The following is a 27,725-nucleotide window of genomic DNA, read 5'->3' on the forward strand; positions in this document are numbered from 1 at the left end:
ATAAGTGAACAAGGGCAAAAAGAGGTGCCATATCAAAGAGAGGACTGCCCATATGAATGGTGTTTGCAGGTGCTGCTGTAGAAACTGGAGTGTATAGCCCCTGTAGAATGTACTGAGGACCTTTCCACATCAGATGTGCAAAGTCACAGGTACAAGCAAGGAGGTGCAACAGGTGGCTTTCTAACAAGTATGGCATTCTGAAATACTTGTGCCAACACAGAAACAGGAAACGTGGTCTGGTCACTTCCTCTGATGACAGTCTGAGCTGAGTAATGGAAAACTGGCCTGAGGCTCTGCCAAGCAAGATGCAAAAGGACTACAGAAAAGCAGGCAACCTGCTTTCATGGGAAGGCAAAGCTGGTCTCAGACAAACCTGAGCGCTGGGAAGATTACAGCTGGAGTACAGCTGAATGCAAAGTGCTTTTTAATGGAACGATGTAATGTCAACCAAATGCATGATAAATGAATAAAGAACTGGCTAACCCCACATGAAGGGAAGAAGGACTGACAATATGCTTATCTTTTTATCAGATTGGAAATGAACTTTAACCATTACAGCTGATAAAACCTGCAGATAACGAGAAAGTTAGCTGAGAGAGGGGTAGTATGGAAAGGGCTCCTAGGAACCTAGGAACAAGGTGTTCAGGTCATGCTCCCCAAGTAAGGGACAAGAACCTGCAAATGAGTTCCTCTGAAAAAGACTTTGTGGTCATGCTTCAGGTACAATGCTGTAGCAAAAAGTACCAATGTGGATGGACAAAGAAGGGGAAGTTCCAGTTAAAACTGGATTCAGTCAGTAGATAAAGTCATTTTATGTCTGGATAAAGCATTTGTAAGAGTGGCATAGAAAACGTCCAGCTGTTGTGCCACAAAGCAGCCTGCAGAAAATCATTTGAGGGAGAGTTACTGAGATTATGTTTACTGGAAGGAAGACTGAGAAAGGACTTATTTCTTGACATTGTCAAAGGACAGATGTATCAGCAGCTTAAAGGGTGCTTCAGGTTCCCAGAGAAAGACCTCACCAGAATAAACACCTAGAAGATAACAGCTGAGAGAGACAATGAAACAAAGCTCTTAAGGAAAACCACAGCTCCTTGGCATTTGATGCCTTCTGCTATTCTAGACAATCTGGTGTGCTTAAACACAAGGGCTTAAGCCAAGACAAACTGCATGAAATTGAGTGGACCTTGACTTGCCAAAGGCCTGAAGGAGCAGTGCAGTCTTTCCTGCATCTGAATAGCTTAATCAATTGAAGTAAGCCAAAGACACTAACAGTGGTTTGCATGGTCAGTATGTTCATGCCCCAGGTGAAGGAATAAAGTGCACTGTCAGCAGGTTCACTGATGATACAAAACTGTGAGAAGTGGCTGACACACCAGAAGGCTGTGCTGCCATCCAACAAATAGGCTTGAGAGTTGGGCAGAGCTGAACCTCATGAAGTTCTACAAGGGCAAGTCCTGTACCTGGGTTAGGGACTGACCTGCTGGAAAGCAGCTCCACAGAGAAGGATCTGGGAGGCCTGGTGGACAGTAAGGTGACCATGAGAAGGGCCAATGGTATCCTGGGGTGCATTAAGAATGTAACCAGCAGGTGGAGGGAGGTTCTCCTCCCTCTCTATTCTGCCCTGGTGAGGCCACACCTGGAGTATGGTGTCCAGTTCGCGGCTCCCCACGTCAAGAGAGACAGGGCAATACTGCAAAAAGCCCAACCAAGGGCCACAAAGATGATGAGGGGACTGGAACATCCATCTCATGAGGAGATGCTGAGACCTGAGGCTCTTGAGCCTGGAAAAGAGAAGACTGAGAAGCAATCTTAAGGTTGGAGGTCAAGAGGATAGTCCTGGGCTCTTTTCAGTGGTGCCCAGTGATAGGAGAAGGGGCAACAGGCACAAATGGGAAGGCAGGAGGTTTCACTTGAACACAAGGCAAAGCTTCATTATGGTGAGGCTGGTGGGGCACTGGAACAGGCTGCCCAGAGAGGTTGTAGAGTCTTTTTCTCCAGAGACTTTCAAAACCTGCCTGGATGTGTTCTCTAGGTGAACCTGCTCTGGCAGGTGGGTTGGACTAGATGATCTCCAGAGGTGCCTCCCAACCCCTGCTATTCTGTGATTTCGTGTGTTTAATACCTTGGATGTTTCCAGCCTTTTTAGTCAGTTCTACACAACATTATTATTTCAAGACAAATCACCCCCCAAATTGTACCAACAGTTACCTCCCACCACTTTTACAGCAGTATCTTGCCAACATCAGAACACATCATGGAGGTTTACTGATTTGTTAGCTCTTTCTTGCAATTTCCACAACAAGAGTTTTACTGTGGGTTTTAAACATACCCCTGCCAACAGGAAGTGCTTCTGCATTACAGCACTGATCAATTAGTTGATGACAGTGTTCCACCATGGATTCCAACTGTGCTTTGTCATAAGAAACTCCCAAGAACCTCACCAGTTGCTCAACCATTGTTGCTAGGTCCTGTAAGAGAGTATTTTAAAAAGTTGCTTTTAAATGACCCTTCTCAAAGGAGCTTAAATAGTAAAAAACAAGAAGTTATGTCTTGAGGAGTGAGACAAATACAAATGCAGGAGCTGCAGAATCACCAGTCTTAAAATATTGCCACCTTCCAACGTGGTGTAAATAAGCACATTCCAAGTAACTAGGGGAAGAGAGGCCAGCAGAGAACAAGATCTACAACTAGCCAAAAGGAGGCCGAAGCCAAGTGGGTGTTGGTCTCTTCTCCCTCCTAACAAGTGATGGGATGAGGGGAAATGGCCTCAAGTTGCACCAGGGGAGGTTGGCTGTCAGAAGAAACTTCTTAACTGAAAGGGTTCTCGAACAACAAAACCACACACTCCCCAGGGAGGAGGCTGAGACCCATCCCAAGAGGCGTTTAACAAATGCTGATGTGGTGCTGAAGGGCAGGGTTTAGCACCAGATCGGTAGATAGGGATGGGGAGCAGAATGAAGCCCCCAAGAGGAGATGGTTAGTGAACTGCTGCACCACTTAGACATACACAAATCTATGGAGCCAGATAGCAGACATCTGAGGGTACTGAGGGAGCTGGTGGACGGGCTCACCAAGGCACTTCCCATCACTTACCAGCAGTCCTGCCTAGGTGGGGAGGTCCCAGCTGACTGCAGACTAGCAAATGTGATACCCATCTACAAGAAGGGCCAAAAGGCAGACTGGGCAACTACAAACCTGTCAGTCTGACCTCTGTGCTGGGCAAGGGCACAGAGCAGGCCATCTTGAGTGCCATTACGCAGCATATGCAGGGCAACCCCATGATCAAGCCCAGCCAGCATGGGTTTCTGAAGGGCAGCTCCTGCTTAAGGACCCTCATCTCTTTCTACAACAAGGTGGCCCACTTAGTGGATAAGTAAAAGGCTGTTATTTAGTGGATGAGTAAAAGGATGTTATTTTCTTGGACTTGAGCAAAGCCTTTGACACTGTTTCCCACAGCATCCTCCTGGAGAAACTGGATGCTCATGGCTTGGATGGGTGAATGCTTTGCTGAGTTAAAAGATGGCTAGATAGCCAGGCCCAAAGAGTCAAATCCAGCTGACAGCCAGTCACTAGTGGTGTTGCCCAGGGCTCAGTATTGGGGCCAGTTCACTTTAGCATCTTTATCAATGATCTGGATGAGGGAATTGAGTGCACCCTCAGTAAGTTTGCAGATGACACTAAATTGGGTGGGAGTGTTGATCTGCTTGAGGGTAGGAAGGCTCTGCAGAGAGATCTGGACAGGCTGGGATCAATGGGCCAATGTCAATTGAATGAGGTTTAGCAAAGCCAAATGTCCTGCACATGGGTCAGTACCTCAGGCAATGCTACAGGTTTGGGGGAGAGTGGCTGGCAAGTTGCCTCGCAGAAAAGGATCTGGGGGTGTTGGTTGACAGCTGCCTGAACATGAGCCAGCAGTGTGCTCAGGTGTCTGAGAAGGCCAACAGCATCCTGGCCTGGATCAGGAATAGTGTGGCCAGCAGGAGGAGGGAATTGATCATGCCTATGTACTTGGCACAGGTGAGACTGCCCCTCCAAATACTGTGTTCACTTTTGGGCTGCTCACTACAAGAAGGACCCTCAGGTGCTGGAGTAGGTCCAGAGAAGGGCAACAAAGTTGGTAAAGGGTTTGGAGAATAATATGAGGAGCAGCTGAGGAAACTGGGATTGTTTAGTCTGGAAAAAAGGAGGCTGAGGGGAGACTTCATTGCTCTCTACAACTACCTGAAAGGAGGTTGGTGTGAGGAGGGCATCAGTCTCTTCTCCCTAGCATCAGGTGACAGGACAAGAAGAAATGGCCTGATATTGTGCCAAGGGAGGTTTAGATTGAATACTAGGAAAACAATTCTCCATGTAAAGAGTGGTCAGGCATTGGAACAGGCTGACCAGAGCAAGTTACCACCCTGAAGGCATTCCTGAAACATGTGGCCATGGAACCTGGGGATGTGGTTTAATGGCCATGGTTAGACTCAATGATCTTAGAGGTTTTTTCCAACCAAAATAATTCTATGATTCTATGGCTCAGTGATCTTAAAGGTCTTTTCTGTCAGAAAAGGTTCTGTGATCATGTCAGCTCACCTCTTCAAATATCAGAATGAGTGACAGCAAAGCGTGTTGCTTTCCACTGTAGACAGCACCACCCCCTTAAATGACCATGTTGGAGCAGTAGTGTAGTTTGGAGCAATTAAAAGCTGCATTGATTTTCATCTTGGTAAAAAAAGTTCCTCCTGCACTGTTTGCTTCTGGGACTGAATTTGTGTAGTAAGGACCTAGGGAGGTGGCCTCTGAGACTAATCAGTCATTCATCTGTACATCCAGAATTCCAGGGTTCCTCAATGTAAGAACTGAGAGGACGAGAAGGCGACCAATGTAAGGAGGGCAAAGCAGCAACCTTTATCAGGGAGCAGAAAGCCAGCTTTCCACCCCCATCAGTGAGCACAGCTAGGAACACACCACTACTCGAAACCATGGCTTTGGAATGATATTTACTAAAGGGCTGTAATGATTTTGATTGTATTACATCTTCCTGCAGCTTCCTGTTCCACCAAAAGGTTCAGTGAAGCTGAGATTATCATTTGCTCAGCTTTCTTGATGGCTGCCCTGGGGTTTGTAGGGTTAGAGATAGGAACTGGGGTTTTCCTACATCTGCATCCATTTTCCAGTCAAATAAACATCTTGAAGTATTTTCATTGATTCTAAAAAGTACATTACTGCAGCAAGAAATGAAACCCAACATCCTATGTGGTATTCCCACTGAATTTCTGATTAAAAACAAGGCGAGTTTCTTAGCCAGCATACTGGTGAGTAGTTAATACTAATTAACAATAATTATGTTTTCCTTATGCTGCATGAACATCCCTAACTGTTTTCAGTGTTGTGTCACAGAATACATTAACAGCCAAATAATCAGAATAGATGCCAAATATATAGGACAAAATCCTGGTGATACATTTTTTTCTCCTCATTGATACACCGCACACAGCAAGATATTTCTTTTAAATGAATGCCCAGGGCTGAGCATAGCAAGCACGGAGCAGTTACACATCTCTGCCCTCTCTGCAAGCAGTTTAGTGCCTGCAGATCAAGGCAGATTCTTGAGTAACTTACTAGGCTTATGGAAGGACTGAAACTCCACAGAAGCTATTGAGTGCTATCAGACATTAGGGAGTCCAAATACATGAGCCAGCAGTGTGCCCAGGTGGCCAAGAAGGCCAATGGCGTCCTGGCCTGCATTAGGAATAGTGTGGCCAGCAGGAGCAGGGAGGTCACTGTGCCCCTGGACTCTGCACTGGTTAGGTCACACCTTGAGTCCTGTGTCCAGTTCTGGGCCCCTCAGTTTAAGAAGGACATCGAGACACTTGAAGGTGTCCAGAGAAGGGCAACAAGGCTGGGGAGAGGCCTTGAGCACAGCCCTGTGAGGAGAGGCTGAGGGAGCTGGGGTTGTTTAGCCTGGAGAAGAGAAGGATCAGGGGAGACCTCATTGCCCTCTACAACTACCTGAAAGGTGGTTGTAGGCAGGAAGAGGTTGGTCTCTTCTCCCAGGCAACCAGCACCAGAACAAGGGGACACAGTCTCAAGCTGTGCCAGGGGAGGTTTAGACTCGCGGTGAGGAGAAAGTTCTTCACCGAGCGAGTCGTTCGTCATTGGAATGTGCTGCCCAGGGAGGTGGTGGAGTCACCGTCCCTGGAGGTGTTCAAGAGGGGATTGGATGTGGCACTTGGTGCCATGGTGTAGTCATGAGGTCTGTGGAGACAGGTTGGACTCGATGATCCTTGGGGTCTCTTCCAACCTTAGTTATACTGTGTGATACTGTGATACTGACACAAGAAGCAAATGTTGTAATTATGAGTTTTAAACACTACAACATAAAATGTAATTAAAACATCTTTTTGCTTCATCTAACCTACCTTATGCATATCTTCATACTTGAGAAAAAGTACATTGGCATCCATGTGGTGTTCCCAAAACTCTTGCACGTGTTCAAACCACGAACCATATCCTACTACAAAGATATTATGATAGGCGTGAGGAAAAGTAACACTTTTGTTATTAAGTCCTTTTCAAAGAGAAAAGAAAAAGGAGAAAAAGAAATTCATTGGAGCAGTTCACAGCCCCAGGAGAACAGTGTCTGGTTTTGACCCACTGCCATGCACAACAAGCATGAAAAAGAAGAGGTGTTCCCTCATGTTGGAATATTCAACAGAACTAACTTACCGTAAGTATAAAACGTGCAACGGAAAGTGCTGCTGTATTTCATGACACACTCCCTGGAGCTCAGTATTAACAAACACCTGACTGCTGAACACAAATTGAACCAACACAAACATCACACAAAAAGAACTTTACAGAAGACAAATTTCCAGTGCCTCCAACCCGTGTGAAAGCCTGCAGTTGGCATTTCATACTGTGCAGCTTCCTTCACGTAGAAGCGAGCCCTTTTGTGGGAAGCACCTTAAAGCATCCTCTGTTACAGACAAAGAATGGCTAGCAACCATTGTCCTCCCTTTATGGAGGAAAAAGACCTAGGAAAATGCTTCATGGTCATTCCCAAAATGAGAGAATATTCCATGTATCATTACATCTTCTGCCCCCTTCAACCTAAGACCTGTTCTCTTCCACTGCTATTTTCTGAACGCTTCCACGCAATTTCTAATAGACATGTCAGAAAACAAGTTTAGTTTGGCACATTACAGGTGAGGAGGAAGAGAAGTACAATGTAAGGGATACTCCCCAAATTGATGTACCAGCACTATTTGGGACTGGGTGTTGAGTGACCATAGTCAAGGGGTGGGATAAATGCTCAGCCTGCCATGTGACAGGAATGCAGGTTCATTTAGTGTGCTTTGGGAGAAAGGCTGAAATCCACTGAGGTGGCCTGCCAAGAAGCTGAAGGAGGAGGTCTAGGCTGAAATCCACTGAGGTGGCCTGCCAAGAAGCTGAAGGAGGAGGTCTAGGCTGAAATCCACTGAGGTGGCCTGCCAAGAAGCTGAAGAAGGAGGTCTTCTGAAGATAAGACAACCCTGTTTTGCCTAAAACTAATGAAGCAAGGCTAAACCAATAAAAGCATGCAGCTTTTAAACAGATTTCAGTGACTATAGTGCAGACCTTTGCCTAATTAACTGTAAACTGAATATTAAAGTTGGCACTTGGTGCCACTCGGTGCCAGTCATGGGGGCTGTGGTGACAGCTTGGACTTGATGATCTTTGAGGTCTCTCTCTTCCAACCTTGGTGATTCTGTGATTCTGTGAAAGTTGACACCTCTTAGTATGATAATGAGCCAGATTAAGAACATGCTAAATATAACATGATGATGTTACTCAACTCTCCACCCAAATCATGCTCAATGTCAAACTAGAAGACAGGAACAGCTGGGGTTAGGATATAAAATGCCATGAGAGGAGCACCTCTGTGGAGGAAAAGACTGTGCATTTAGCAGAGACAGGGTTGGTCCATGGACTGTGCTCTTTGCTCTTTTTCCTCCAACCAAGACAGGGCTGCCTTTTTTGGTAAGAACTGTGCATTCAATACATAGTTGAAACTTTTGCTAGCATTTTTATTGTCTGTTAAAGCTATTGCAAAGACTTGTGTCTCCAGCTTTGTCAGACGTTACCTGGGATGTATTAACTTCAAGCTCGACCCCTTGCAGTTAGTGCACCTATCACCAGCATTCACAGACTGGTTGCAGTGGTCACTTTAAGAAGTTGAGCCTATCAATTATTGTAACTTTCACAACCTGTGTCAGTGCAAGTTCTCAGCAGGCAAATGTTAATTTTGTCACACAGTTCCAGTGTGAGTCCTGGGGCTTTCAGACTGGCAGAAATTTGGACCTTACCTATAAAGCAACACAGTTATATTGTTACCAGTTACCTCAATTACAGAGCAAACCCAGACTACACACAGCTGCCCATGAGGTGTGGGGTACTCCTGAAATCTTAAGAGTGATGTGCACTTGCCAAGTTGTGAGCAGGCCCAGCCTTCAGGGTTGCCAGTGATGAAAAGCTTATGCCTCCTCCCTCCTGCATGCCTATCTTAGTTCCCCATATCTGCCACGTGGGCTTCAGGTCGTGAAGGGAAGCTAAGGTGCTATACTGGGAGTGTTTATGCTCCCAGCATTGCTGAGGCAGTGACTATTGGAAGCTTTAACCCTCCCCCCAAACCTTCCTCCTTTGTTTTTCATTCTCTGATAAAGTGCACTGATCTGAGTCAATTTCTGTGTCCAGCAGAGGTTCAGACACTGGTGTTCACTACCTAGAGAACGGCTTTTGCTGCCAGCATTACCAGGAAGACAACCCAAAGGGCAATGGCATTCTGTGCATTTCTTTGATGCCACTGATAAATTCCCCCAAAGTATTCCAGATAATCAAGGCTTGAGTTAAACAAATATGGTGAGCAGTTTTTCACATTCTTTCCCAATAGCTTTTGGTCAATTTTGTCTTTTCAGCATGGGAGTTATGGAAAAATATTTCACTTTTTAGTGCAGTATTTGGAAACCACCTTTTCCCTTTGAAACAGAATTGCTCCATTTTGGTAACTGGAACATTTTCAATGGATGAGGAGGTAAAATTCACAGGCAAATTATTTTAATCAACTGACTCATTTTCAGGTTTTATAAAGGTATTGGAAAAAGATGTGGGTTTGTTCTTCCCATTCCATACACATCTAAAGAGATTCATGCACAAAGCTAAGCTATCAGTCAAGCAAAAAGCATTCCCAACTGATATTAATAGTACTGGGCAAGAATTCATTAAGATTCTGCTGGCAAAGTCTACCTATGTTCTATGTAAGGAACTCCCCAGATTTGCAGATGACACCAAGCTGGGGGCAGGAGTTGATCTGCTGGAGGGTGGAGAGGCTCTGCAGAGGGACCTGGACAGGCTGGACAGATGGGCAGAGGCCAAGGGCAGGAGATTGAACACATCCAAGTGCCAGGTTCTGCACATTGGCCACAACAACCCCATGCAGAGCTACAGGCTGGGGTCAGAGTGGCTGGAGAGCAGACAGGCAGAGAGGGACCTGGGGGTGCTGGTCGATGGTAGGCTGAACATGAGCCTGCAGTGTGCCTAGGCAGCCAAGAGGGCCAATGGCATCCTGGCCTGCATCAGGAACAGTGTGGCCAGCAGGAGCAGGGAGGTCATTCTGCCCCTGTACTCTGCACTGGTTAGGCCACACCTTGAGTCCTGTGTCCAGTTCTGGGCCCCTCAGTTTAGGAAGGAGGTTGACTTGCTGGAACGAGTCCAGAGAAGAGCAACAAAGTTGGTGAGGGGTTTGGAACACAGCCCTGTGAGGAGAGACTGAGGGAGCTGAGGTTGCTTAGCCTGGAGAAGAGGAGACTCAGGGGTGACCTTATTGCTCTCTACAACTACCTGAAGGGAGGTTGTAGACAGGCAGAGGTTGGTCTCTTCTCCCAGGCAACCAGCACCAGAACAAGAGGACACAGTCTCAGGCTGCACCAGGGGAGGTTTAGGCTGGAGGTTAGGAGGAAGTTTTACACAGAGAGAGTGATTGCCCATTGGAATGGGCTGCCTGGGGAGGTGGTGGAGTCACCATCACTGGAGGTGTTCAGGAGGAGACTTGATGGGGTGCTTGGTGCCATGGGTTAGTTGTTTAGGTGGTGTTGGATTGGCTGATGAGTTGGACACGATGATCTTGAAGGTCTCTTCCAACCTGGTCTATTCTATTCTATTCTATTCTATTCTATTCTATTCTATTCTATTCTATTCTATTCTATTCTATTCTATTCTATTCTATTCTATTCTTTAGAGGCTGATGCCAAAGAATTAGCACATTCAAGACTAATTCCTGTCCAACTGTGTGCATTCAAACAGTTCAGCAAACATGCACTGAATTTGTTTCAAGATAGTGAGGTATATGGAGGGGTGAAAAGCACATTGCTTGTCACTTGGGCTCAGTGCTTCTCCCTCCAGCAGTACTTTGAATTGTTGTGAAGGGTTTTTTTTGCTGCTGCATTGCTTCCACAAAATGCACACATTTAGTTAAATGCTCAATTTCCTGCATTCCAAAAACTTTCCATTTGCACAGCTCTGGACACAGAACATGCTGTGATGCTTTACTGACTCGGGGAGGCTGTGCAGCTAGCTGCTACAATATGAAGACAGAAATAACTCCTGGGATGCTTTTATGGAAGAGTACAGAACCTTTCTCATCTCTTAGGAGACCTTCTAATGTGTCTTTCATATGTCTAGAATTTTCTGCATGTGGGCTACTGACAAACACCCCATTCTCAGGGAATGCAAAAGAAAAAGGTGAAGATGGGCTGGAATAGGAGGAGAGCATTTATCCACCCCTGCACAAACCTGCAGGAGAAAGTAGCAAAGGATTTTAATGTCTGTTGAATACCTTCCACTGACAAGCTTTTACTTTTTTCTTCCCTTCAGTATTGTGCAGCTCTTTCAGCATCAGCCCCAAATTCCATGTTGAATGGAAGCTTGCTGCACTGCATCTGGAGATCCTGCTCTCAGAGTACAAGGTACCTGGTGAATTCTTGGCATCACATTAAGGTATCACAGAGAAATAGAAGACAGCAAAATAGTTTTCTCTTTCTAGCCAGAAAGTGTGGCAACCCACTGGCAAAAAGCCCAGTGGCAGGCAGTGAGCTGAAAATGCAGGGCTTGCCCTCCCTGTAAGTTTAATGAACTAGTGCAACAGGGCTACTTAGGCACTACACAGTGGGCAGGTGCATCATGAAACAGCCTTTGCTCAAAGGAGTTACTGGGTGAGCAGGTGATGAGCTGCTGTAGAGCAGGTTATTGTAGCCTCATTATAGAGGGGTATTTTTCAGACAGTAGCCCTGTGCAACTGCCTTCTTAAAGGGGCTCCCTTCAGCTTACTGAGCAGATCAATCTCTTGGAAGTTACAGATTTCTTTTATGGTATCTTGCAAGGGACAAACCTTGATTTTTTTGATCAAACCACAGAATGTGAGGGGTTGGAAGGGACTTGCAGAGATCATCAAGTGCAATCCCGCTGCCAAAGCAGCATCAGCTAGGGCAGGCCGCACAGGAATGCATCCAGCTGGGTTCTGAAAGGCTCCAGAGACAGAGACTCCACAACCTCCCCAGGCAGCCTGCTCCAGAGCTCCAGCACCCTCACTGTAAAGAAGTTTCTCCTCATGCTGAGGTGGAACCTTCTGTGTTCCAGCTGGTACCTGCTGTGCCTTGTCCTATTACTGGGCACCACTGAAAAGAGACTGGCACCTTCACCCTTCAGATATTATAGACATTTTTAAGATCCCCTCTCAGCCTTCTCTTCTCAAGACTGAACAGCACCAGTTCTGTCTGCCTGCCTTCATAGGAGAGATATTCAAGTCCCCCAGTCATATTCATAGCTTTGTGCTGGACTATGGCACATCCCTATCTCTCTTGAACCGGGGAGTGCAAAACTGGACATGCTATTCCAGGTGTGGTCTCACCAGGGCAGAGTACAGGGCAAAAAGAACCTCCCTAGACCTGCTGGACATACTTCTCTGAATAGAAATATTAAAGGAATGACCAGGAAAAAAAACCTGCCAAGTGGCTGAGGGAACTAGGGTTGTTCAGGCTGGAGAAGAGAGAAGACTGAAGGGAAACCTCACTGCTCTCTACAACTCCCTGAAAGGAGGTTGGAGCAAGGTGGGTGTTGGTCTCTTCTCCCTAGTAACAAGCGATAGGATGAGAGGAAATGGTCTCCAGTTGCATCAGGGGAGGTTTAGGTTGGCTATTGGAAGAAACTTCCTCGCTGAAAGGACTCTCAAACCCTGGAATAGGCTCGCCAGGGAGGTGGTTGAATCCCCATCCCTGGAGGTGTTTAGAAGACACAGAGATGTGGTGCTGTGGGACACGCTTTAGCACCGTACTTGGTGGAGTTAGATACTGGTTGGACTTGATGATCTTAAAGGCCTTTTTCAACCAAAACAATTCTATGATTCCAGTGAGGAATGACTGAAATCAAGTGATGCTGGGAGTATTCACCACTTTTCACAAGGTACCTGGTACTTTGCAAACTGACTTTAGAAAAGCAGGCCAGAATTATGCCTGAATGAAGCCCTGCTGAGCCCATGGGGTCAGGTAACTCTGTAGTATTTCTAAGGCACGGACATAATTTGTCTGGAGCAGTGTCTGGAGCAACTTCCTTGCTGTATAGGCAAAACAAATGCACCTTTATCCAGTTCATTTCAGTACTTGCAGAACGAATGCAGAGATGAAAATAAATGTGCAGAGAACAGCTCCTTACACTTGTCATTCATAAACCTTCTGCAGAACTCCTGAAAGGTTCCTCTGTAGCTCATGGTCCTTAGGGAGCGGTGAAATTGGTAGTAAGACACCACCAAGTCTTTGGGGTTGCGAGCCATGTATATTACCTGTGTCAAGGTGGGGGAGAGAGGGGGGGGAAAAAAATCATGTTATTGAAAGCTTTTTCCCCACCCCATTGCCCAAAGCACTTAAATAAGTTTTGCCAACCTAGTTAAGCAAATAGCATTATGATTTGATGTCAATGTTACCTTTGAATTGCCATTATGGAGGTCTGAAGGCAAAAACCTGTATGGGAGGTGGCTTTTTATGAGGCGAGGAGATGTCAGTTCCTAAAACAAACCAGACAAAAACACCTCTTAGTGTGCATTAGTTTGTGGAACTGCCACACTTGAAGGCCTTCACTGCAGTGAGTCACATTCAGAAATTCACTCTTAAATGAATAAAGGTCTGGGAGAAGTTTGGTCAGGGAGTTCTATTTGGGTTTTGGATACCAAAAGGCTGAATAATGTGCTTGGGGTTTTGTTGCTGTCTGGCTTTTTTGCTTCATTTTTGTATTTCCTCCTTTCATTTTCAAAGTACTTCCATTTGCAGGACCTTCTCAGGAAAAGAGTGTGATAGCTGAAGATTCTTAGTGTCAAGCTAACTTTGTTTGCCGTGATGCTTCCACTAAAATTCCTTGAAAAGAACCCTACCCCTAACTTCTTCACTTCAGAACTTTACTCTGGTGATTCATTTTATCCTCAGACTTAGGTCCAGACAATCCAAAGGTTGGTCTGAGTGGGTGCACATCTTTCTAACAGAGTATTCTTCTGTAATTTGAGACTGACTTCTCTTGTGAAACAAATCATTTTCCCCTAGTTCAAAACTGCATAGTTCCACACTGGATGAAGTGGGTGGCACACAGTATAAATGTGCAATCTTAAACACATCCTCTTGCTATTGCCACCAATTATTTGCATCAAGGTAGTGCTGAGGTCTCATTGGACCAGCTGTCACCCAGATGAAAGAGAGTCCTAAATACTTTCGGACTGAAGTAGGCTGATGCTGCAGTTGTCATTGACCAGAAGCAGCTTACCTATGTCTGTGCCAGTCTTAACTAGTTCAATGTATCCAGCACTGGAGCTGTTATGGAATGGAGCCCAGCATTTTGCCTAATCATTCCAAGATACATCTAGATCAAAAGTAGTTACAGCAATGATAAGATCACACTGATATGCCAGGCCACTAGTCTCCAAGTGATTCCTAACAGTGTGGAAATCATTTCATGTGGAATATTCCAGACTCTTCAAATTACACAGGCAGTCTGTAGATCCACAGATCCTGGGTCTCCTAAGGGTTCAGATGTGTACATTCAGAGCAATGGGCCTACAGATCCATCAGTCTCTGTCTTTGTAGGTCCTCTTCTGCAAAGTCAGGGAAAGAACCAAAGCTAATTTGCCTCATTTGGTCAGCTTATGTTTACATAATCAAGGCAGGCCTGCAACTTGTATTTGGAAAACCCACTGCCAATATATTTAGGCCATGAAGAAATGTCACAAATCTTCAACAGAGTATAATAAAGCTCAGTAATTAAAATAACCTAATAATACACCCAATCATTTCAGCAAACTGAGCAAGTCCAGTGACAACAAGGACAAGGGCACAGGATGAAGTGATTAAAAATGAAACCAAGGAGGAAGATAGCCAAATGCTGAAAGACATTCTTTGCAATAAATTGTACCTTGATGATGTCCAGACCAGGCTGTGGGTACTCTAGGACTGGAAGTTGTTCATCTATATTCATTAGTCCAATCTCATCAGGATCAGCTCCCTGACTCACTAGATAGACCACTTCCTGGAGCAAGCCTGTGCCTGCAGAAACCAAACAATGAAAAAGAACAGATTTGTATTACAGTTCTTATCTAAATAGAATAGAATAGAATAGAATAGAATAGAATAGAATAGAATAGAATAGACCAGGTTGGAAGAGACCTTCAAGATCATCGTGTCCAAACTATCATCCAACACTACCCAATCAACTAAACCATGCAACCAAGCATCCTGTCAAGCCTCGCCCTGAACACCCCCAGCGACGGCGACCCCACCACCTCCTCGGGCAGCCCATTCCAGTGGGCAATCACTCTCTCTGTGTAAAACTTCCTCCTAACCTCCAGCCTAAACCTCCCCTGGTGCAGCCTGAGACTGTGTCCTCTTGTTCTGGTGCTGGTTGCCTGGGAGAAGAGACCAACCTCTGCCTGTCTACAACCTCCCTTCAGGTAGTTGTAGAGAGCAATAAGGTCACCCCTGAGTCTCCTCTTCTCCAGGCTAAGCAACCCCAGCTCCCTCAGCCTCTCCTCACAGGGCTGTGTTCCAAACCCCTCACCAACTCTGTTGCCCTTTTCTGGACACGCTCCAGCAAGTCAGCCTCCTTCCTAAACTGAGGGGCCCAGAACTGGACACAGTACTCGAGGTGTGGCCTAACCAGTGCAGTGTACAGGGGCAGAATGACCTCCCTGCTCCTGCTGGCCACACTGTTCCTGATGCAGGCCAGGATGCCATTGGCCCTCCTGGCTGCCTGGGCACACTGCAGGCTCATGTTCAGTCTACCATCAACCAGCACCCCCAGGTCCCTTTCCACCTGGCTGCTCTCCAGCCACTCTGACCCCAGCCTGTAGCTGAGGTCCAGGTAGACTACATCCACAGCCTGCCCCACATCCACCAGGCAGTCACCTGCTCATAAGAAGCACAGGAAGAGAGTCCTAGACATAGAAATAATAATGATAGCTTTGTTCTTAACAGTCTACTGTCAGCTAAGTCCAAAACCTGAAGGGGGCCTACAAGAAGGATGGAGACAGGCTGTTTTCAAGGGCCTGCAGTAATAAGGATGAGGGGCAATGGCTTCAAACTAAAGAAGACTAGATATAGATTGGATGTTAGGAACAAGTTCTGCACCGTAAGAGTAGGGGAAGAGTGGAACAGGTTGCCCAGGGAGGTGGTTTGGGCCCCACCCCTGGAGATATTCACAGTGGGGCTGGACAGGGCTCTGGGCAGCCTGATCTATTGGAGCATGCCCATGCTTACTGCAGAGGAGGTTGGACTAGATGACCCTTGGAGGTCCCTTCCAACCCAGACCATTCTGTGATGTTTTAACACCATATGTCTGCCTGATCCTTTAGTTTTATTTTAAACACATGAAGATCTCCTTTCATGTCAAAGATCTGAGATTTTTCTTCAGTAATAACTTGTTTCTCTCCCCCAGTCAGTTCACTTGCAAACTGGAAAGCACTTAAAAACAATTCTCCCATTCTTCACTGAGAGAGTCGTTCATCATTGGAATGTGCTGCCCAGGGAGGTGGTGGAGTCACCGTCCCTGGAGGTGGTTCAAGAGGGGATTGGACGTGGCACTTGGTGCCATGGTCTAGTCACGAGGTCTGTGGTGACAGGTTGGACTCAATGATCTTTGAGGGCTCTTTCAACCTTGATGACACTGTGATACTGAATGTTAGCTGTGCACAATACAGCAGTTTCTTGTAGGATTTCCATTGTAGAAGTGAAAAAAAAAAGAGAGGCAAGCAGAGCTCATCCAAGTTCACAAAGTGCTCTGGTGGCCCCTCTGGGAGACTGCCAGTGTCCTCTCTTCTAAACCTGCACATTATGGACTGAACACATCAATACACAGTGAGTTAGTCACAGGCTTTAGAAGCCTCAAATGTGTACCTCTGTCCAGTCTGAGGACATTTACAAAGCAGTCATTAGATCTTGTAGCCTTAATGCCTGCACTTAAGAAAATGAATAGGAATTCCCAATAAACTGTGAACAGGGAAGTGCTTTGAAATCACCTTCAGACATGTAGGAATCCCTAAAAAAAGGCAAACAAAAGCTAAGAGATCTTTGACAAAGGCTTAGGAAGGCATGGGCTTTGAGTAAGAGAGAGGGATGGAATGAGGGGAGATCAATGCAGTCCAGCAAGAAAAGGACCCTGCAGTTTAGACAACATTCATCTGGGCAAAGGACATTCTGGCTACTGCAATAGACAGAACAATTATGTAAGAGTTGGGAGCACTATATAAAATGAGATCATGAGTTCTTCTCTCCCATGTTGCCTAAAGGAACAACTGACCGTTCCCAAACTCTTTACATAGCCCAAGCCCACTCCAACATCCTATGCTCTTTGAAAGATCAGCTGTAAATCCTGGGATCATGGTTTTTGCTCCTGTCCTAACTTGAAAATAACTTGTAAATGGCAAGTAACCTGCAACATTCACTAGTTAATTCCTAACTACACACACTGACATTAATATGACATTTCCCATCGCTGCAGTGCTCCATGGAACCACTGCAATTGAGCCAAGTCTAGTGGGTGGCCACAAGTCTGAGCAGAGCTAGGTAAGGCCCTGGGGACTGCACTCCCTGGCCCTCACCACCTCCTTATCAGATCGACTTCGTGGGAGGATGATGTGCAACATGATGCTTCCCTGAAGTTTCAGCATACTTCTGCCTTAACCTCGTGGCCCTTCTGTATTTGGAAGCATGATGGAGATGCTGAGAACAGCTGAGTAACAAAAAGGTAGAGAGTCCTCCTGGTGTTGTTTATCCCCATAGAGTTATTCCTTTTCCTTTCATGAACTCAGTTTAGGAAGGACATCAAGACACTTGAAGGTGTCCAGAGAAGGGCAACGAGGCTGGGGAGAGGCCTTGAGCACAAGCCCTATGTGAGGAATACATAGAATACATAGAATAAACCAGGTTGGAAGAGACCTTCAAGATCACTGCGTCCAACCCATCAGCCAATCCAACACCACCTAAACAACTAACCCATGGCACCAAGCACCCCATCAAGTCTCCTCCTGAACACCTCCAATGATGGTGACTCCACCACCTCCCCAGGCAGCCCATTCCAATGGGCAATCACTCTCTCTGTGTAGAACTTCTTCCTAACATCCAGCCTGAACCTCCCCTGGCGCAGCCTGAGACTGTGTCCTCTTGTTCTGGTGCTGGCTGCCTGGGAGAAGAGACCAACATCTGTCTGTCTACAACCTCCCTTCAGGTACTTGTAGAGAGTAATAAGGTCACCCCTCAGTCTCCTCTTCTCCAGGCTAAGCAACCCCAGCTCCCTCAGCCTCTCCTCACAGGGCTGTGTTCCAAACCCCTCACCAACTTTGTTGCCCTTCTCTGGACTCGTTCCAGCAAGTCAACCTCCTTCCTAAACTGAGGAGCCCAGAACTGGACACAGGACTCGAGGTGTGGCCTAACCAGTGCTGTGTACAGGGGCAGAATGACCTCCCTGCTCCTGCTGGCCACACTGTTCCTGATGCAGGCCAGGATGCCATTCGCCCTCTTGGCTGCCTGGGCACACTGCAGGCTCATGTTCAGTCTACCATCAACCAGCACCCCCAGGTCCCTCTCAGCCTGACTGCTCTCCAGCCACTCTGACGAGGCTGAGGGAGCTGGGGTTGCTTAGCCTGGAGAAGAGAAGGCTCAGGGGTGACCTTATTGCTCTCTACAACTACCTGAAAGGTGGTTGTAGCCAGGAGGAGGTTGGTCTCTTCTCTCTAGCAACCAGCACCAGAACAAGAGGATACAGTCTCAAGCTGTGCCAGGGGAAGTTTAGGCTCGAGGTGAGGAGAGAGTTGTTTGCCATTGGAATGTGCTGCCTAGGGAGGTGGTGGAGTCACCGTCCCTGGAGGTGTTCAAGAGGGGATTGGATGTGGCACTTGGTGCCATGGTCTAGTCATGAGGTCTGTGGTGACAGGTTGGACTCAATGATCCTTGGGGTCTCTTCCAACCTTAGTGATCCTGTGATACTGTGAACAAGGTTGCTGCAGCAGCATTTTTCTCTGCAGGAGAAACTGGAGATAGAGAGATAAATTATGGAGAACAAGAATGTCTCATGCCAGAATAAATATTTAATGAGAATAAGGGCTGGGCTCACTCAAAGTCACAAAGACTGATATTGAAGGACTGTATGTATGTTAATTTTCTTTTATGAAATACATGATTGGGCTTAGAAATACACAATTAACAGCTTCACTCCAAGGATGTGTTAAGTCTTTGACAGTTGTCTGTGTGGGTGATGGTAATGTAAAGGCTCTTGCTGTTTTTTTTTCCAAGCTATTTTAATTTACTCACCAGTCAGGAGCAGAGGAATCTCCTGCAGCAAATAACCTCCTCACCTCTCTATCAGAGTTAAAACCAACTCAAGCTAAACTACAGGTACCCAAGTTCTTTTGGTTGAGAAATGATGGGTTAACCTAGCAACAGGCACATGGCAGCCCAAATTCCAGACCTAGCTCCAAGGGCAAGATTTTCCAGTCCCTAGGAACACAAGCCTGTGGGAAAGCCAAAAAGAAAATGGGGTGGTGTAGCTATGCAAGGAGAGAACCAACCCAAGACTGGAAGTAGCAGAACTCATGGAATTTGCCACCCTGGGAGATGAAAGAGACTCTTCTACTGTAGCCCTCAATTCCTCATCTAAATATAAGGAATATAAAAATTGGCCATGTGAACCAACTGATTTGGTGTTCAGAAGTGTGGATGTGCTTGAGTGCAGGAAGGCTCTACAGAGGAGCCTTAACAGGCTGGATGAATGTGCTGAGGCCAATTGTATCAGATTCAACAAGGCTAAGTGCCAGGTTCTGCACCTGGGTCACAACAATCTGATGAATGCTTCAGGTTTGGGGAAGAGTAGGTGGAAAGACAGGCAGCAGAGGAAGACTCTGGGGGGCGTTGATCAGTAGGCAGCTGTATGAGCCAACAGTGTGCCCAGGTGGCCAAGAAGACCAACAGCATCATGGCCTGCATCAAGAATAGTGTGACCAGCAGAAGGTCACTGACTGTTCCCCTGGACTCAGCACTGATGAGGCCACACCTTGAGTAATGTGTCTGCTTTTTGGTCCCTAGCTACAAGAAAGATAAGGAGGCTCTGGAGCATGTCCAGAGAAGGGAAACAAAGCTGGTCTGGAGAACAGGTCTTTTGAGGGGTGGCTGAGGGAACTGGAGAAAAGGAGGCTGAGGGGAGGTCTTCTCACAACTCCCTGAAAGGAGGCTGGAGCAAGGTGGTGCTGATCTCTTCTCCCCAATAACAACTGACAGAATGACAGGAAAGGACCTCAAGTTGCACCAGGGGAGGTTTAGGTTGATGTCATAGTTGAGATTTAATCTGCTGTTATTACAATAGAATAGAATAGAATAGAATAGAATAGAATAGAATAGAATAGAATAGAATAGAATAGAATAGAATAGAATAGAATAGACCAGGCTGGAAGAGCCCTTCAAGATCATCGTGTCCAACCCATCAACCAACACCACCTAATCAACTAAACCATGGCACCAAGCATCCTGTCAAGCCTCGTCCTGAACACCATCCTGCCTCATGCCACCCTCAAAATGAAAGTGCTGGCTGAAGCAAAGTGTTATGGGGCTTGAAGTTCAGATTGTAACATGAGAGGCTTCCTGTTCTGGTTGCTTTTGGGTCCCAGTTCTTGGGTGTTGGCTCTTTCCTGCAGGAATGGAGGCAAAACAGGTGGGAGCTGGGTAGCACACAGGGTATCTGGTTTATGCTGGGTTTTTTCTTGCATTTCACTGTGCTTTTATGGGTGGGAGCTAGAGCCACTTGCTGAAATGGAGATCTTCAATGGAGTTATGGGAATTAACTCTGATAATCCTAGTCCCTCACAAAACCTGGTCAGATCCACATCCCACAGAAATGTTCTTAATAGAAAGGAAAATCATGATACTTCTTCAAGAGAAGAAACAGATGAAGAAAAAGAAACCCCAGAATTTATCTTTATACTCCCTGGACTTCTGGTCTTGCTACCAACAATGACTTACTGTCACTTGGGGGTTACTTTTTAAGTGAAATAAAAGGATTGGGTCACTAAGTGGAAACAGCAGCATGTATACATATGAAGAAAAGGTTTTTCTTGGAGACCATGAGTGGGTCTTGTGCCTATCTGGTGTTTTCCATCACTGTCTCCTTGTGTTGCTGAATGCATGTGCATGTATGTGCATGCTTCCCTTGGGATGGTACAGAAAGAATAAACAGTCACTGACAAACATTATTAATCTGTCAGCCTTTGGGCATGAAGCACTAGATGCAACAGGAAGGAGGTTGACTTGCTGGAGTGTGTCCAGAGAAGGGCAACAAAGTTGGTGAGGGGTTTGGAGCACAGCCCTGTGAGGAGAGGCTGAGGGAGCTGGGGTTGCTTAGCCTGGAGAAGAGGAGACTCAGGGCTGACCTTATTGCTCTCTACAACTACCTGAAGGGAGGTTGTAGACAGACGGATGTTGGTCTCTTCTCCCAGGCAGCCAGCACCAGAATAAGAGGACACAGTCTCAGGCTGCACCAGGGGAGGTTTAGGCTGGAGGTTAGGAAGAAGTTCTACACAGAGAGAGTGATTGCCCACTGGAATGGGCTGCCTGGGGAGGTGTTCAGGAGGAGACTTGATAGGGTGCTTGGTGCCATGGTTTAGTTGTTTAGGTGTTGTGGGATTGATTGATAGGTTGGACACGATGATCTTGAAGGTCTCTTCCAACCTGGTCTATTCTATTCTATTCTATTCTATTCTATTCTATTCTATTCTATTCTATTCTATTCTATTCTATTCTATTCTACTCTATTCTATTCTTCAGTACCCAGCACTTCAACCCTTCCTTTTTCCAGCTGCAGCAGATCCACATTCCATCCTGGAGGAAGACCACTGACCCTTCTCACCTCCAAGGTCATACTGCCAGAAGAGATGTGTGACTCATTTATGTTTATCCAGTTCTCATTAAAATGCAGCCTGTCAGCATCTGAGTTACTTCAGTGCACTGTACCTGAGAAACACTCTTCCCTGACAAGCTTTTCAGTTTATCAAGAGAACACCTCAGGAGAAAACGGAACTTTAGGAGAGCCTTTTAAATTACCTGCATTTCTACTCTGCACATCCCAGTCCCAGCAGTTTGAAAGCTTGCTAGCTGGGCTGCACTATGCTTTCTGCAATGCCTAATGATGCACAGAAATCAGAAGTCATTAAGAATCCTATCATGCCTACACCAGCCCCTGTGATGAGTGGGAACTCACCATTTGTACTCATTTTCATGGCCAAGACCTTAGCAACAACAGCAAACTCACTTCATGGCCATACTGCCTCTGCTACAGCAGGAAGTGTAGCTGCTTGATTGTAGTGCTAGATTGCTGATTAAGATTTTAGAAGAGAAGACTCCAGGGAAACCTTATAGCTGCCTTCCAGTACCTGAAGGGATCCTACAGGAAGACTGAGGGGGACTTTTCTTACAGGTGTCTATTGACAGTACAAAGGGGAATGGTTTTAAGCTGAGGAAAAGCAGGTTCAGACTGGATCTTAGGAAGAAGTTCTTCAGTATGAAGGTGGTGAGACCACAATAGGCTGCCCAGGGATGTTGTGGATGCCTCCTCCCTGAAGGTGTTGAGTGCCAGGCTAGATGAGGCCTTTAGCAGCCAAGTCAAGAGGCATTCCTGCCCATGGTAGGGAGGTTGGAGTAGATGATCTCTAAGGTCCCTTCCAACCTAAGCCATTCTATGATCATCTATGCTGCAGCAGAAGGACCTCGACTGACTGGACAGATGGGCAGTCTAATGGCATGGCATTTAACAAGTCCAAGTGCCAGGTGCTGCACTTTGGCCACAGCAACCCCATACAGAGCTACAGGCTGGGGTCAGAGTGGCTGGAGAGCTGCCAAACAGAGAGGGACCTGGGGGTGCTGATTGACAGACGCCTAAACATGAGCCAGCAGTGTGCCCAGGTGGCCAAGAGGGCCAATGGCATCCTGACCTGCATTAGGAATAGTGTGGCCAGCAGGAGCAGGGAAGTCATTGTGCCCCTGGACTCTGCATTGGTTAGGCCACACCTTGAGTCCTGTGTCCAGTTCTGGGCCCCTCAGTTTAAGAAGGACATTGAGACACTTGAAGGTGTCCAGAGAAGGGCAACAAGGCTGGGGAGAGGCCTTGAGCACAGCCCTGTGAGGAGAGGCTGAGGGAGCTGGGATTGTTTAGCCTGGAGAAGAGGAGGCTCAGGGGAGACCTCATTGCCCTCTACAGCTACCTGAAAGGTAATTGTAGACAGGAGGGGGTTGGTCTCTTCTCCCAGGCAACCAGCACCAGAACAAGGGGACACAGTCTTAGGCTGTGCCAGGGGAAGTTTAGGCTGAAGGTGAGGAGAAAGTTCTTCACCGAGCGAGTCATTCGCCATTGGAATGTGCTGCCCAGGGAGGTGGTGGAGTCACTGTCCCTGGAGGTGTTCAAGGGGAGATTGGATGTGGCACTTGGTGCCATGGTCTAGTCGTGAGGTCTGTTGGGACAGGTTGGACTTGATGATCCTTGGGGTCTCTTCCAACCTTAGTTATACTGTGATACTGTGAGCAGCAAGCACAAAGCACTGCAAGACAGCCAAACCCTTGAAACACCACAGCTACTCCTTTCTGCTTCTGTGCATTAAATGTCTTGACGTCAAATAAACTCACTGCAGGAGGGAGAAATATTCCTTACTGCAGCTGTTCTCTGGTTCCTCTCATTAGTTTCTGGCCACTGGCACACTCCCATGCAGCCAGCAAAACTCATAGATCTGTTCAAACTGAAACAGCAAGTACAAAACTGTAACATTTCCTGTGAAATTTTGCTTCCCTACATGGTTTCTTATGTAGTTTATTTTAGTTTTCTCCCTTCCATATCAGCTAACACAGGACAAACCTGCAGCTCAAGGCTGCATAAGTCCTTGGTAATGTTTCTCATATTTACCTCTTGTTTGAAAACTATATGTCAATGGTCCATGTCCCAGTGGAGGCCAGGGACAAGCAGAGGCCCTCAGGGATCAGTTCTGGGACCAGGCTTGTTCAACATCTCTGTGGGTGCCATGGACAGTGGCATAGAGAGCACCCTCAGCAGGTTTGCTGATGACACCAAGCTGTGTGGTGCAGGCTGGAGGGAAGGGATGCCATCCAGAGGGACCTGGACAGGCTGGAGAGGTGGGCACAAGCCAACCTCAGGAGGTTCAACAAGACCAAGGGCAGGGTCCTGAAGCTGGGTGGAGGCAATCCCAGGCACAAATCCAGGCTGGGCAGTGCCTGGCTGGAAAGCAGCCCTGAGGAGAGAGACTTGGGGGTGCTGGGGGAGGAGAAGCTCAACAGGAGCTCTCAGTGTGCACTTGCAGCCCGGAAAGCCAATCAGATCCTGGGCTGCAGCAAGAGAAGTGTGGCCAGCAGGGCAAGGGAGGTGATTCTCCCCCTCTACTCAGCTCTGCTGAGACCCCACCTGGAGTACTGCCTCCAGTTCTGGAGCCCCTATTACAAGAGGGATCTGGAGGTGCTGGAAGGTGTCCAGAGAAGGGCCACGAGGATGAGCAGAGGGCTGGAGCACCTCTCCTGTGAGGACAGACTGAAGGAGTTGGGGCTGTTCAGTCTGGAGAAGAGAAGGCTCCCAGGTGACCTCATTGTGGCCTTCCAGTATCTGAAGAGGGCCTACAAGAAGGCTGGGGAGGGACTTCTCAGGATCTCAGGTAGTGATAGGACTAGGGGGAATAGAATGAAGCTGGAGGTGGGGAGATTCAGGCTGGAGGTGAGGAGGAAGTTCTTCCCCATGAGAGTGGTGAAGCCCTGGAATGGGTTGTCCAGGGAGGTGGTTGGGGCCCCGTCCCTGGAGGTGTTTAAGCCCAGGCTGGATGAGGCTGTGGGCAGCCTGATCTAGTGTGGGGTGTCCCTGCCCATGGCAGGGGGGTTGGAGCTAGATGATCCTTGTGGTCCCTTCCAACCCTGACTGATACTATGATACTATATGGAGAAATAAAGAAATACTACTGTTAGTATTCTTCTCGCACTCCCAGTTAGTTGCACCTAGTTTGATTTGCCAATGCTTGATCAAGTTTCAGACAACACAGTGCACCACACCCATTATCATTCCAGTTGTTTTAGGACATTAGTAGATGTTCATTAAAAATTATCACTCCTAAAGCTATCAGATTGGCCTAGCAACTGTTATAAAGCAAATCCCCACACAGATGTTCTAACTGCCTGCAAGCTCCTTCTGCTTTCACCAGCTTCAGTGTATATCTGCAGGTGAGCACGTTCTCCTATGTCTTGAAATTCCAACTGGCTTAAGAATGAGGATTTTCATTATTAGTTAGGGTTTTAATAATCAGAATAAATGTATAGACTGTGATATCTTATTTCCCAATTCTTCTGTTCCTAGGAGAGACTCAGGATTCAGAATAAAGGCTGATACTGTGATGTCATACTGCCAACATCACAGTATTTCCAGTAGCCTTCAATAAGCAGAATCCTGGATTTTCAGACTTATTAATCAGTCTCTTTTCCCACTTGCAACTACTGGCTTTAAACCAAACCCAGCAGTCTAAGTTCTGCTTTGTCCTTCACCAGACTTGTATCAGAGAATGCAGGCATGGGTCCATTAATGTCTGAGTCATGCTTCAGATGTGTTTCACTGGAGGCTATAGACAGCAAAGCATGAAAACTGGATTCTCTTTAGTACTAAAGTGTCCTTTCTATTTGGTAAAAAAGTTGTCACTGAGCTGTTTACCTATGTGTATTATCCACAGAGTTATTACTGCTGTGTGTCTTAAAGCACTGCTGTAATGAGCTGGTTACAAAGCAGCATTGTTTTCAGCTCATGCATTAGCACTCTTTGGAAAAAATGGCCTGAGTTCCAACTCTGCCTTACATAAGCACACCAGCTAGTCAATAGGGTGCAGAATCGACCACAGCACATCTCAGACCAGGCACTGACTGCTGAGGCATTTCCACTTCCATACAGCAAGGCAGGGGCTGCAGGACGTTTCGTGCCTGAGCACCAACAGAAGCACCTCGGCGGACAAGGCCTACTGACGCTCTTGAGCTGGAGCAACACCAGTAAATAAAACACACCAGGGCCTGTCCTGTGGGACAGCCAAACTCAGATCCACAGAGGTCAAGTTTCCAAAACAAGGCAGGCTTGTAAGAGCTTTCTGGGAACGGCCTCTGGCTCCCAGCTATCTCCCGCTCCATGCTGAGGAGCAACACTGTCTCGGAGAGAGCAAAACTGTCAGGGAAGATGGTAGCAAGGAAACAGCGTAGATGACAGCCTCTCTAGCGTACTAGTTTACTAGCACAGCCATGGTGAAGCAGGTATCTGCATTGTCTACATTGCCTGCTTCTGAATTTATAAAACCAGAAGAAAAATACCTCAAGGTTCACATACTCCTTAACCACTGCATCTAAGCTGTGGCTATCCCAATTTGTCCTAGCACACAGACTTCCACAAAGCAAGGACTCTTGTTGAAGACAGGGTCTTTCTTCCCTATCCCTCTCAGTAAGCCACAACATCCTTACATGCACTGCAGCAAAGACTAAGTAGTGAATTAACAGCTCTAAGAACTGTGAGTTGGTCCACAGATTGCTCAGAATCTATGGATTAAGAACAAGCCACGAGTTTGTCTTTATTTGCCTTCTGACTTGTGAGCCATGATTTGTGTCGTCATACTTGTCTCCACAACAAGGGTTTCATCATATCTAGGTGTCCCAGATGTTGCTATAGGCACTGTAAGACTTGACAGTTGATATTGGTTGCTAACTGGTATTTCTTGGTATCAGATATTCCAAGGGAAAAGCGTTTTACTCTTCTCTTTAAGCTTTACCTGGGCTGGTAAAACATGCCAGTGATTACCGATGTTCAGCACGTCTGCCTGCACCAGATGTCATCAGCAGCGAAACACTTGGTGGGAAGTTACTCCAATTCATTTCACCAGTTGAATTAGCTAAAGTTTCTATTTTTGGCATCAATTCACCTAACAAATTCTGCCTGGGACAAACCAGAATGCATCCACACAAAACACTCTGCAGGTGGTACGTGAAGAGAAGTAACAAGCAGCAGGTTAAGCACACTAACAGGCTGCACTAGCGCCGATACTTTTGAAAGGGGATATCTACCCTTAGATGATTTCTTTCAGTTTCTGCTCACTAATCAAACCTGCTCTCATGGTATAAGACAGCACAACACCCATCTCTCCAACTAAAAAGTTTCAAATGTATAGTGTAACGTGTCAGAAATGCGACAGTAACAGGCAAGCCTGCATGCTCCCTTACCAGCTGGCACAATGACATCCCTTTTCACCTTTCCCACGCTTACTCGAGGTTCACCAGGCCTAAAGTCAGCCCAGTCCATTCAGCTGTTACCTTTGTTCCCAGGCTCATCCCTTTGATGGGCATCCTCATGACTCAATTCCAAGGCACCACGCCTTTCATGGCAATAGCGTGAGCACGTAGAATCATGCAGTCATAACAAAGGCTTGGCCAACAAGACAGTAATTCAGGGGAGAAGAGAACTTTTATTGGCTAATGTATGCTACAGGGCAGATTCTATCTCAAACATCCTAAAACTGTCTGGCAAACTTTGGCCATATGAACTAACACTGGTACATGCTCCCCATGATGAGCAAAAGATGTACTAATGCATTTTCCAATCTCACCTCCTCTCTTGAAGCACACATACATAAGAGGTACACACCCTTACCCCAACCTTACCTCAGTGGTATCCAGCTCTCCTGTTTCTTCTGGCAGTCCTATTTTCCCAGTCTTTTAAAGCCTATATGAAAAACATACCTAAATTGCATCACACATTACTGCAGTAGGACCTCACTTGAGCACCAACAGAAAGTTCTCCCACTGCGTCTAACTCCCCTTCATTTTCATACAGGTGACACAACACTGTACCAGGAAGAGCAATGCAGAAAAGAACTTGGCTGTAATGACAAGTCATTGCTTTTCATAAAGCCACTCTCAAGGACTCCATTATTTTGAAGGGAAATGCATAGTTACCTTTAGCACTACTGATTCCCAGGACAACTCTCTCACATTGTGTTCTGTCCTGCAGAGCTGCAGCATGGCCTGTGGCCAAACGCAGAGCCTCGTAGTGAGCTCCACTGATTGAAGTGTGATCATAAAGCAGGAGACAACAGGGCATCCATATTAGAAACTTGTGTTGAGGTAGTT

At 46.6% G+C, this 27,725-nt stretch overlaps 1 protein-coding gene across 2 annotated transcripts in view; it reads right to left on the reverse strand.

Moving 5' to 3' along the window:
• SULT4A1 (sulfotransferase family 4A member 1) overlaps positions 1 to 27,725 on the reverse strand; it is a 44,972-nt gene that overhangs the window by 4,102 nt on the left and 13,145 nt on the right. For both annotated transcript variants that reach the window (XR_008462915.1, XM_054173807.1), the window contains exons 2-6: positions 14,470 to 14,600; positions 12,998 to 13,078; positions 12,730 to 12,856; positions 6,408 to 6,502; positions 2,333 to 2,471 (exon numbers count right to left, since the gene is read on the reverse strand). Coding sequence is in view for 1 of the 2 variants with exons in the window: in XM_054173807.1 (XP_054029782.1) it covers positions 2,333 to 2,471; positions 6,408 to 6,502; positions 12,730 to 12,856; positions 12,998 to 13,078; positions 14,470 to 14,600 (573 nt within the window). In the remaining variant the exon portion in view is untranslated. The remainder of the gene's footprint in view (positions 1 to 2,332; positions 2,472 to 6,407; positions 6,503 to 12,729; positions 12,857 to 12,997; positions 13,079 to 14,469; positions 14,601 to 27,725) is intronic.

The sequence above is a fragment of the Dryobates pubescens genome, chromosome 27, assembly GCF_014839835.1.
Source record: "Dryobates pubescens isolate bDryPub1 chromosome 27, bDryPub1.pri, whole genome shotgun sequence".
Classification (NCBI taxonomy): Eukaryota; Metazoa; Chordata; class Aves; order Piciformes; family Picidae; genus Dryobates; species Dryobates pubescens.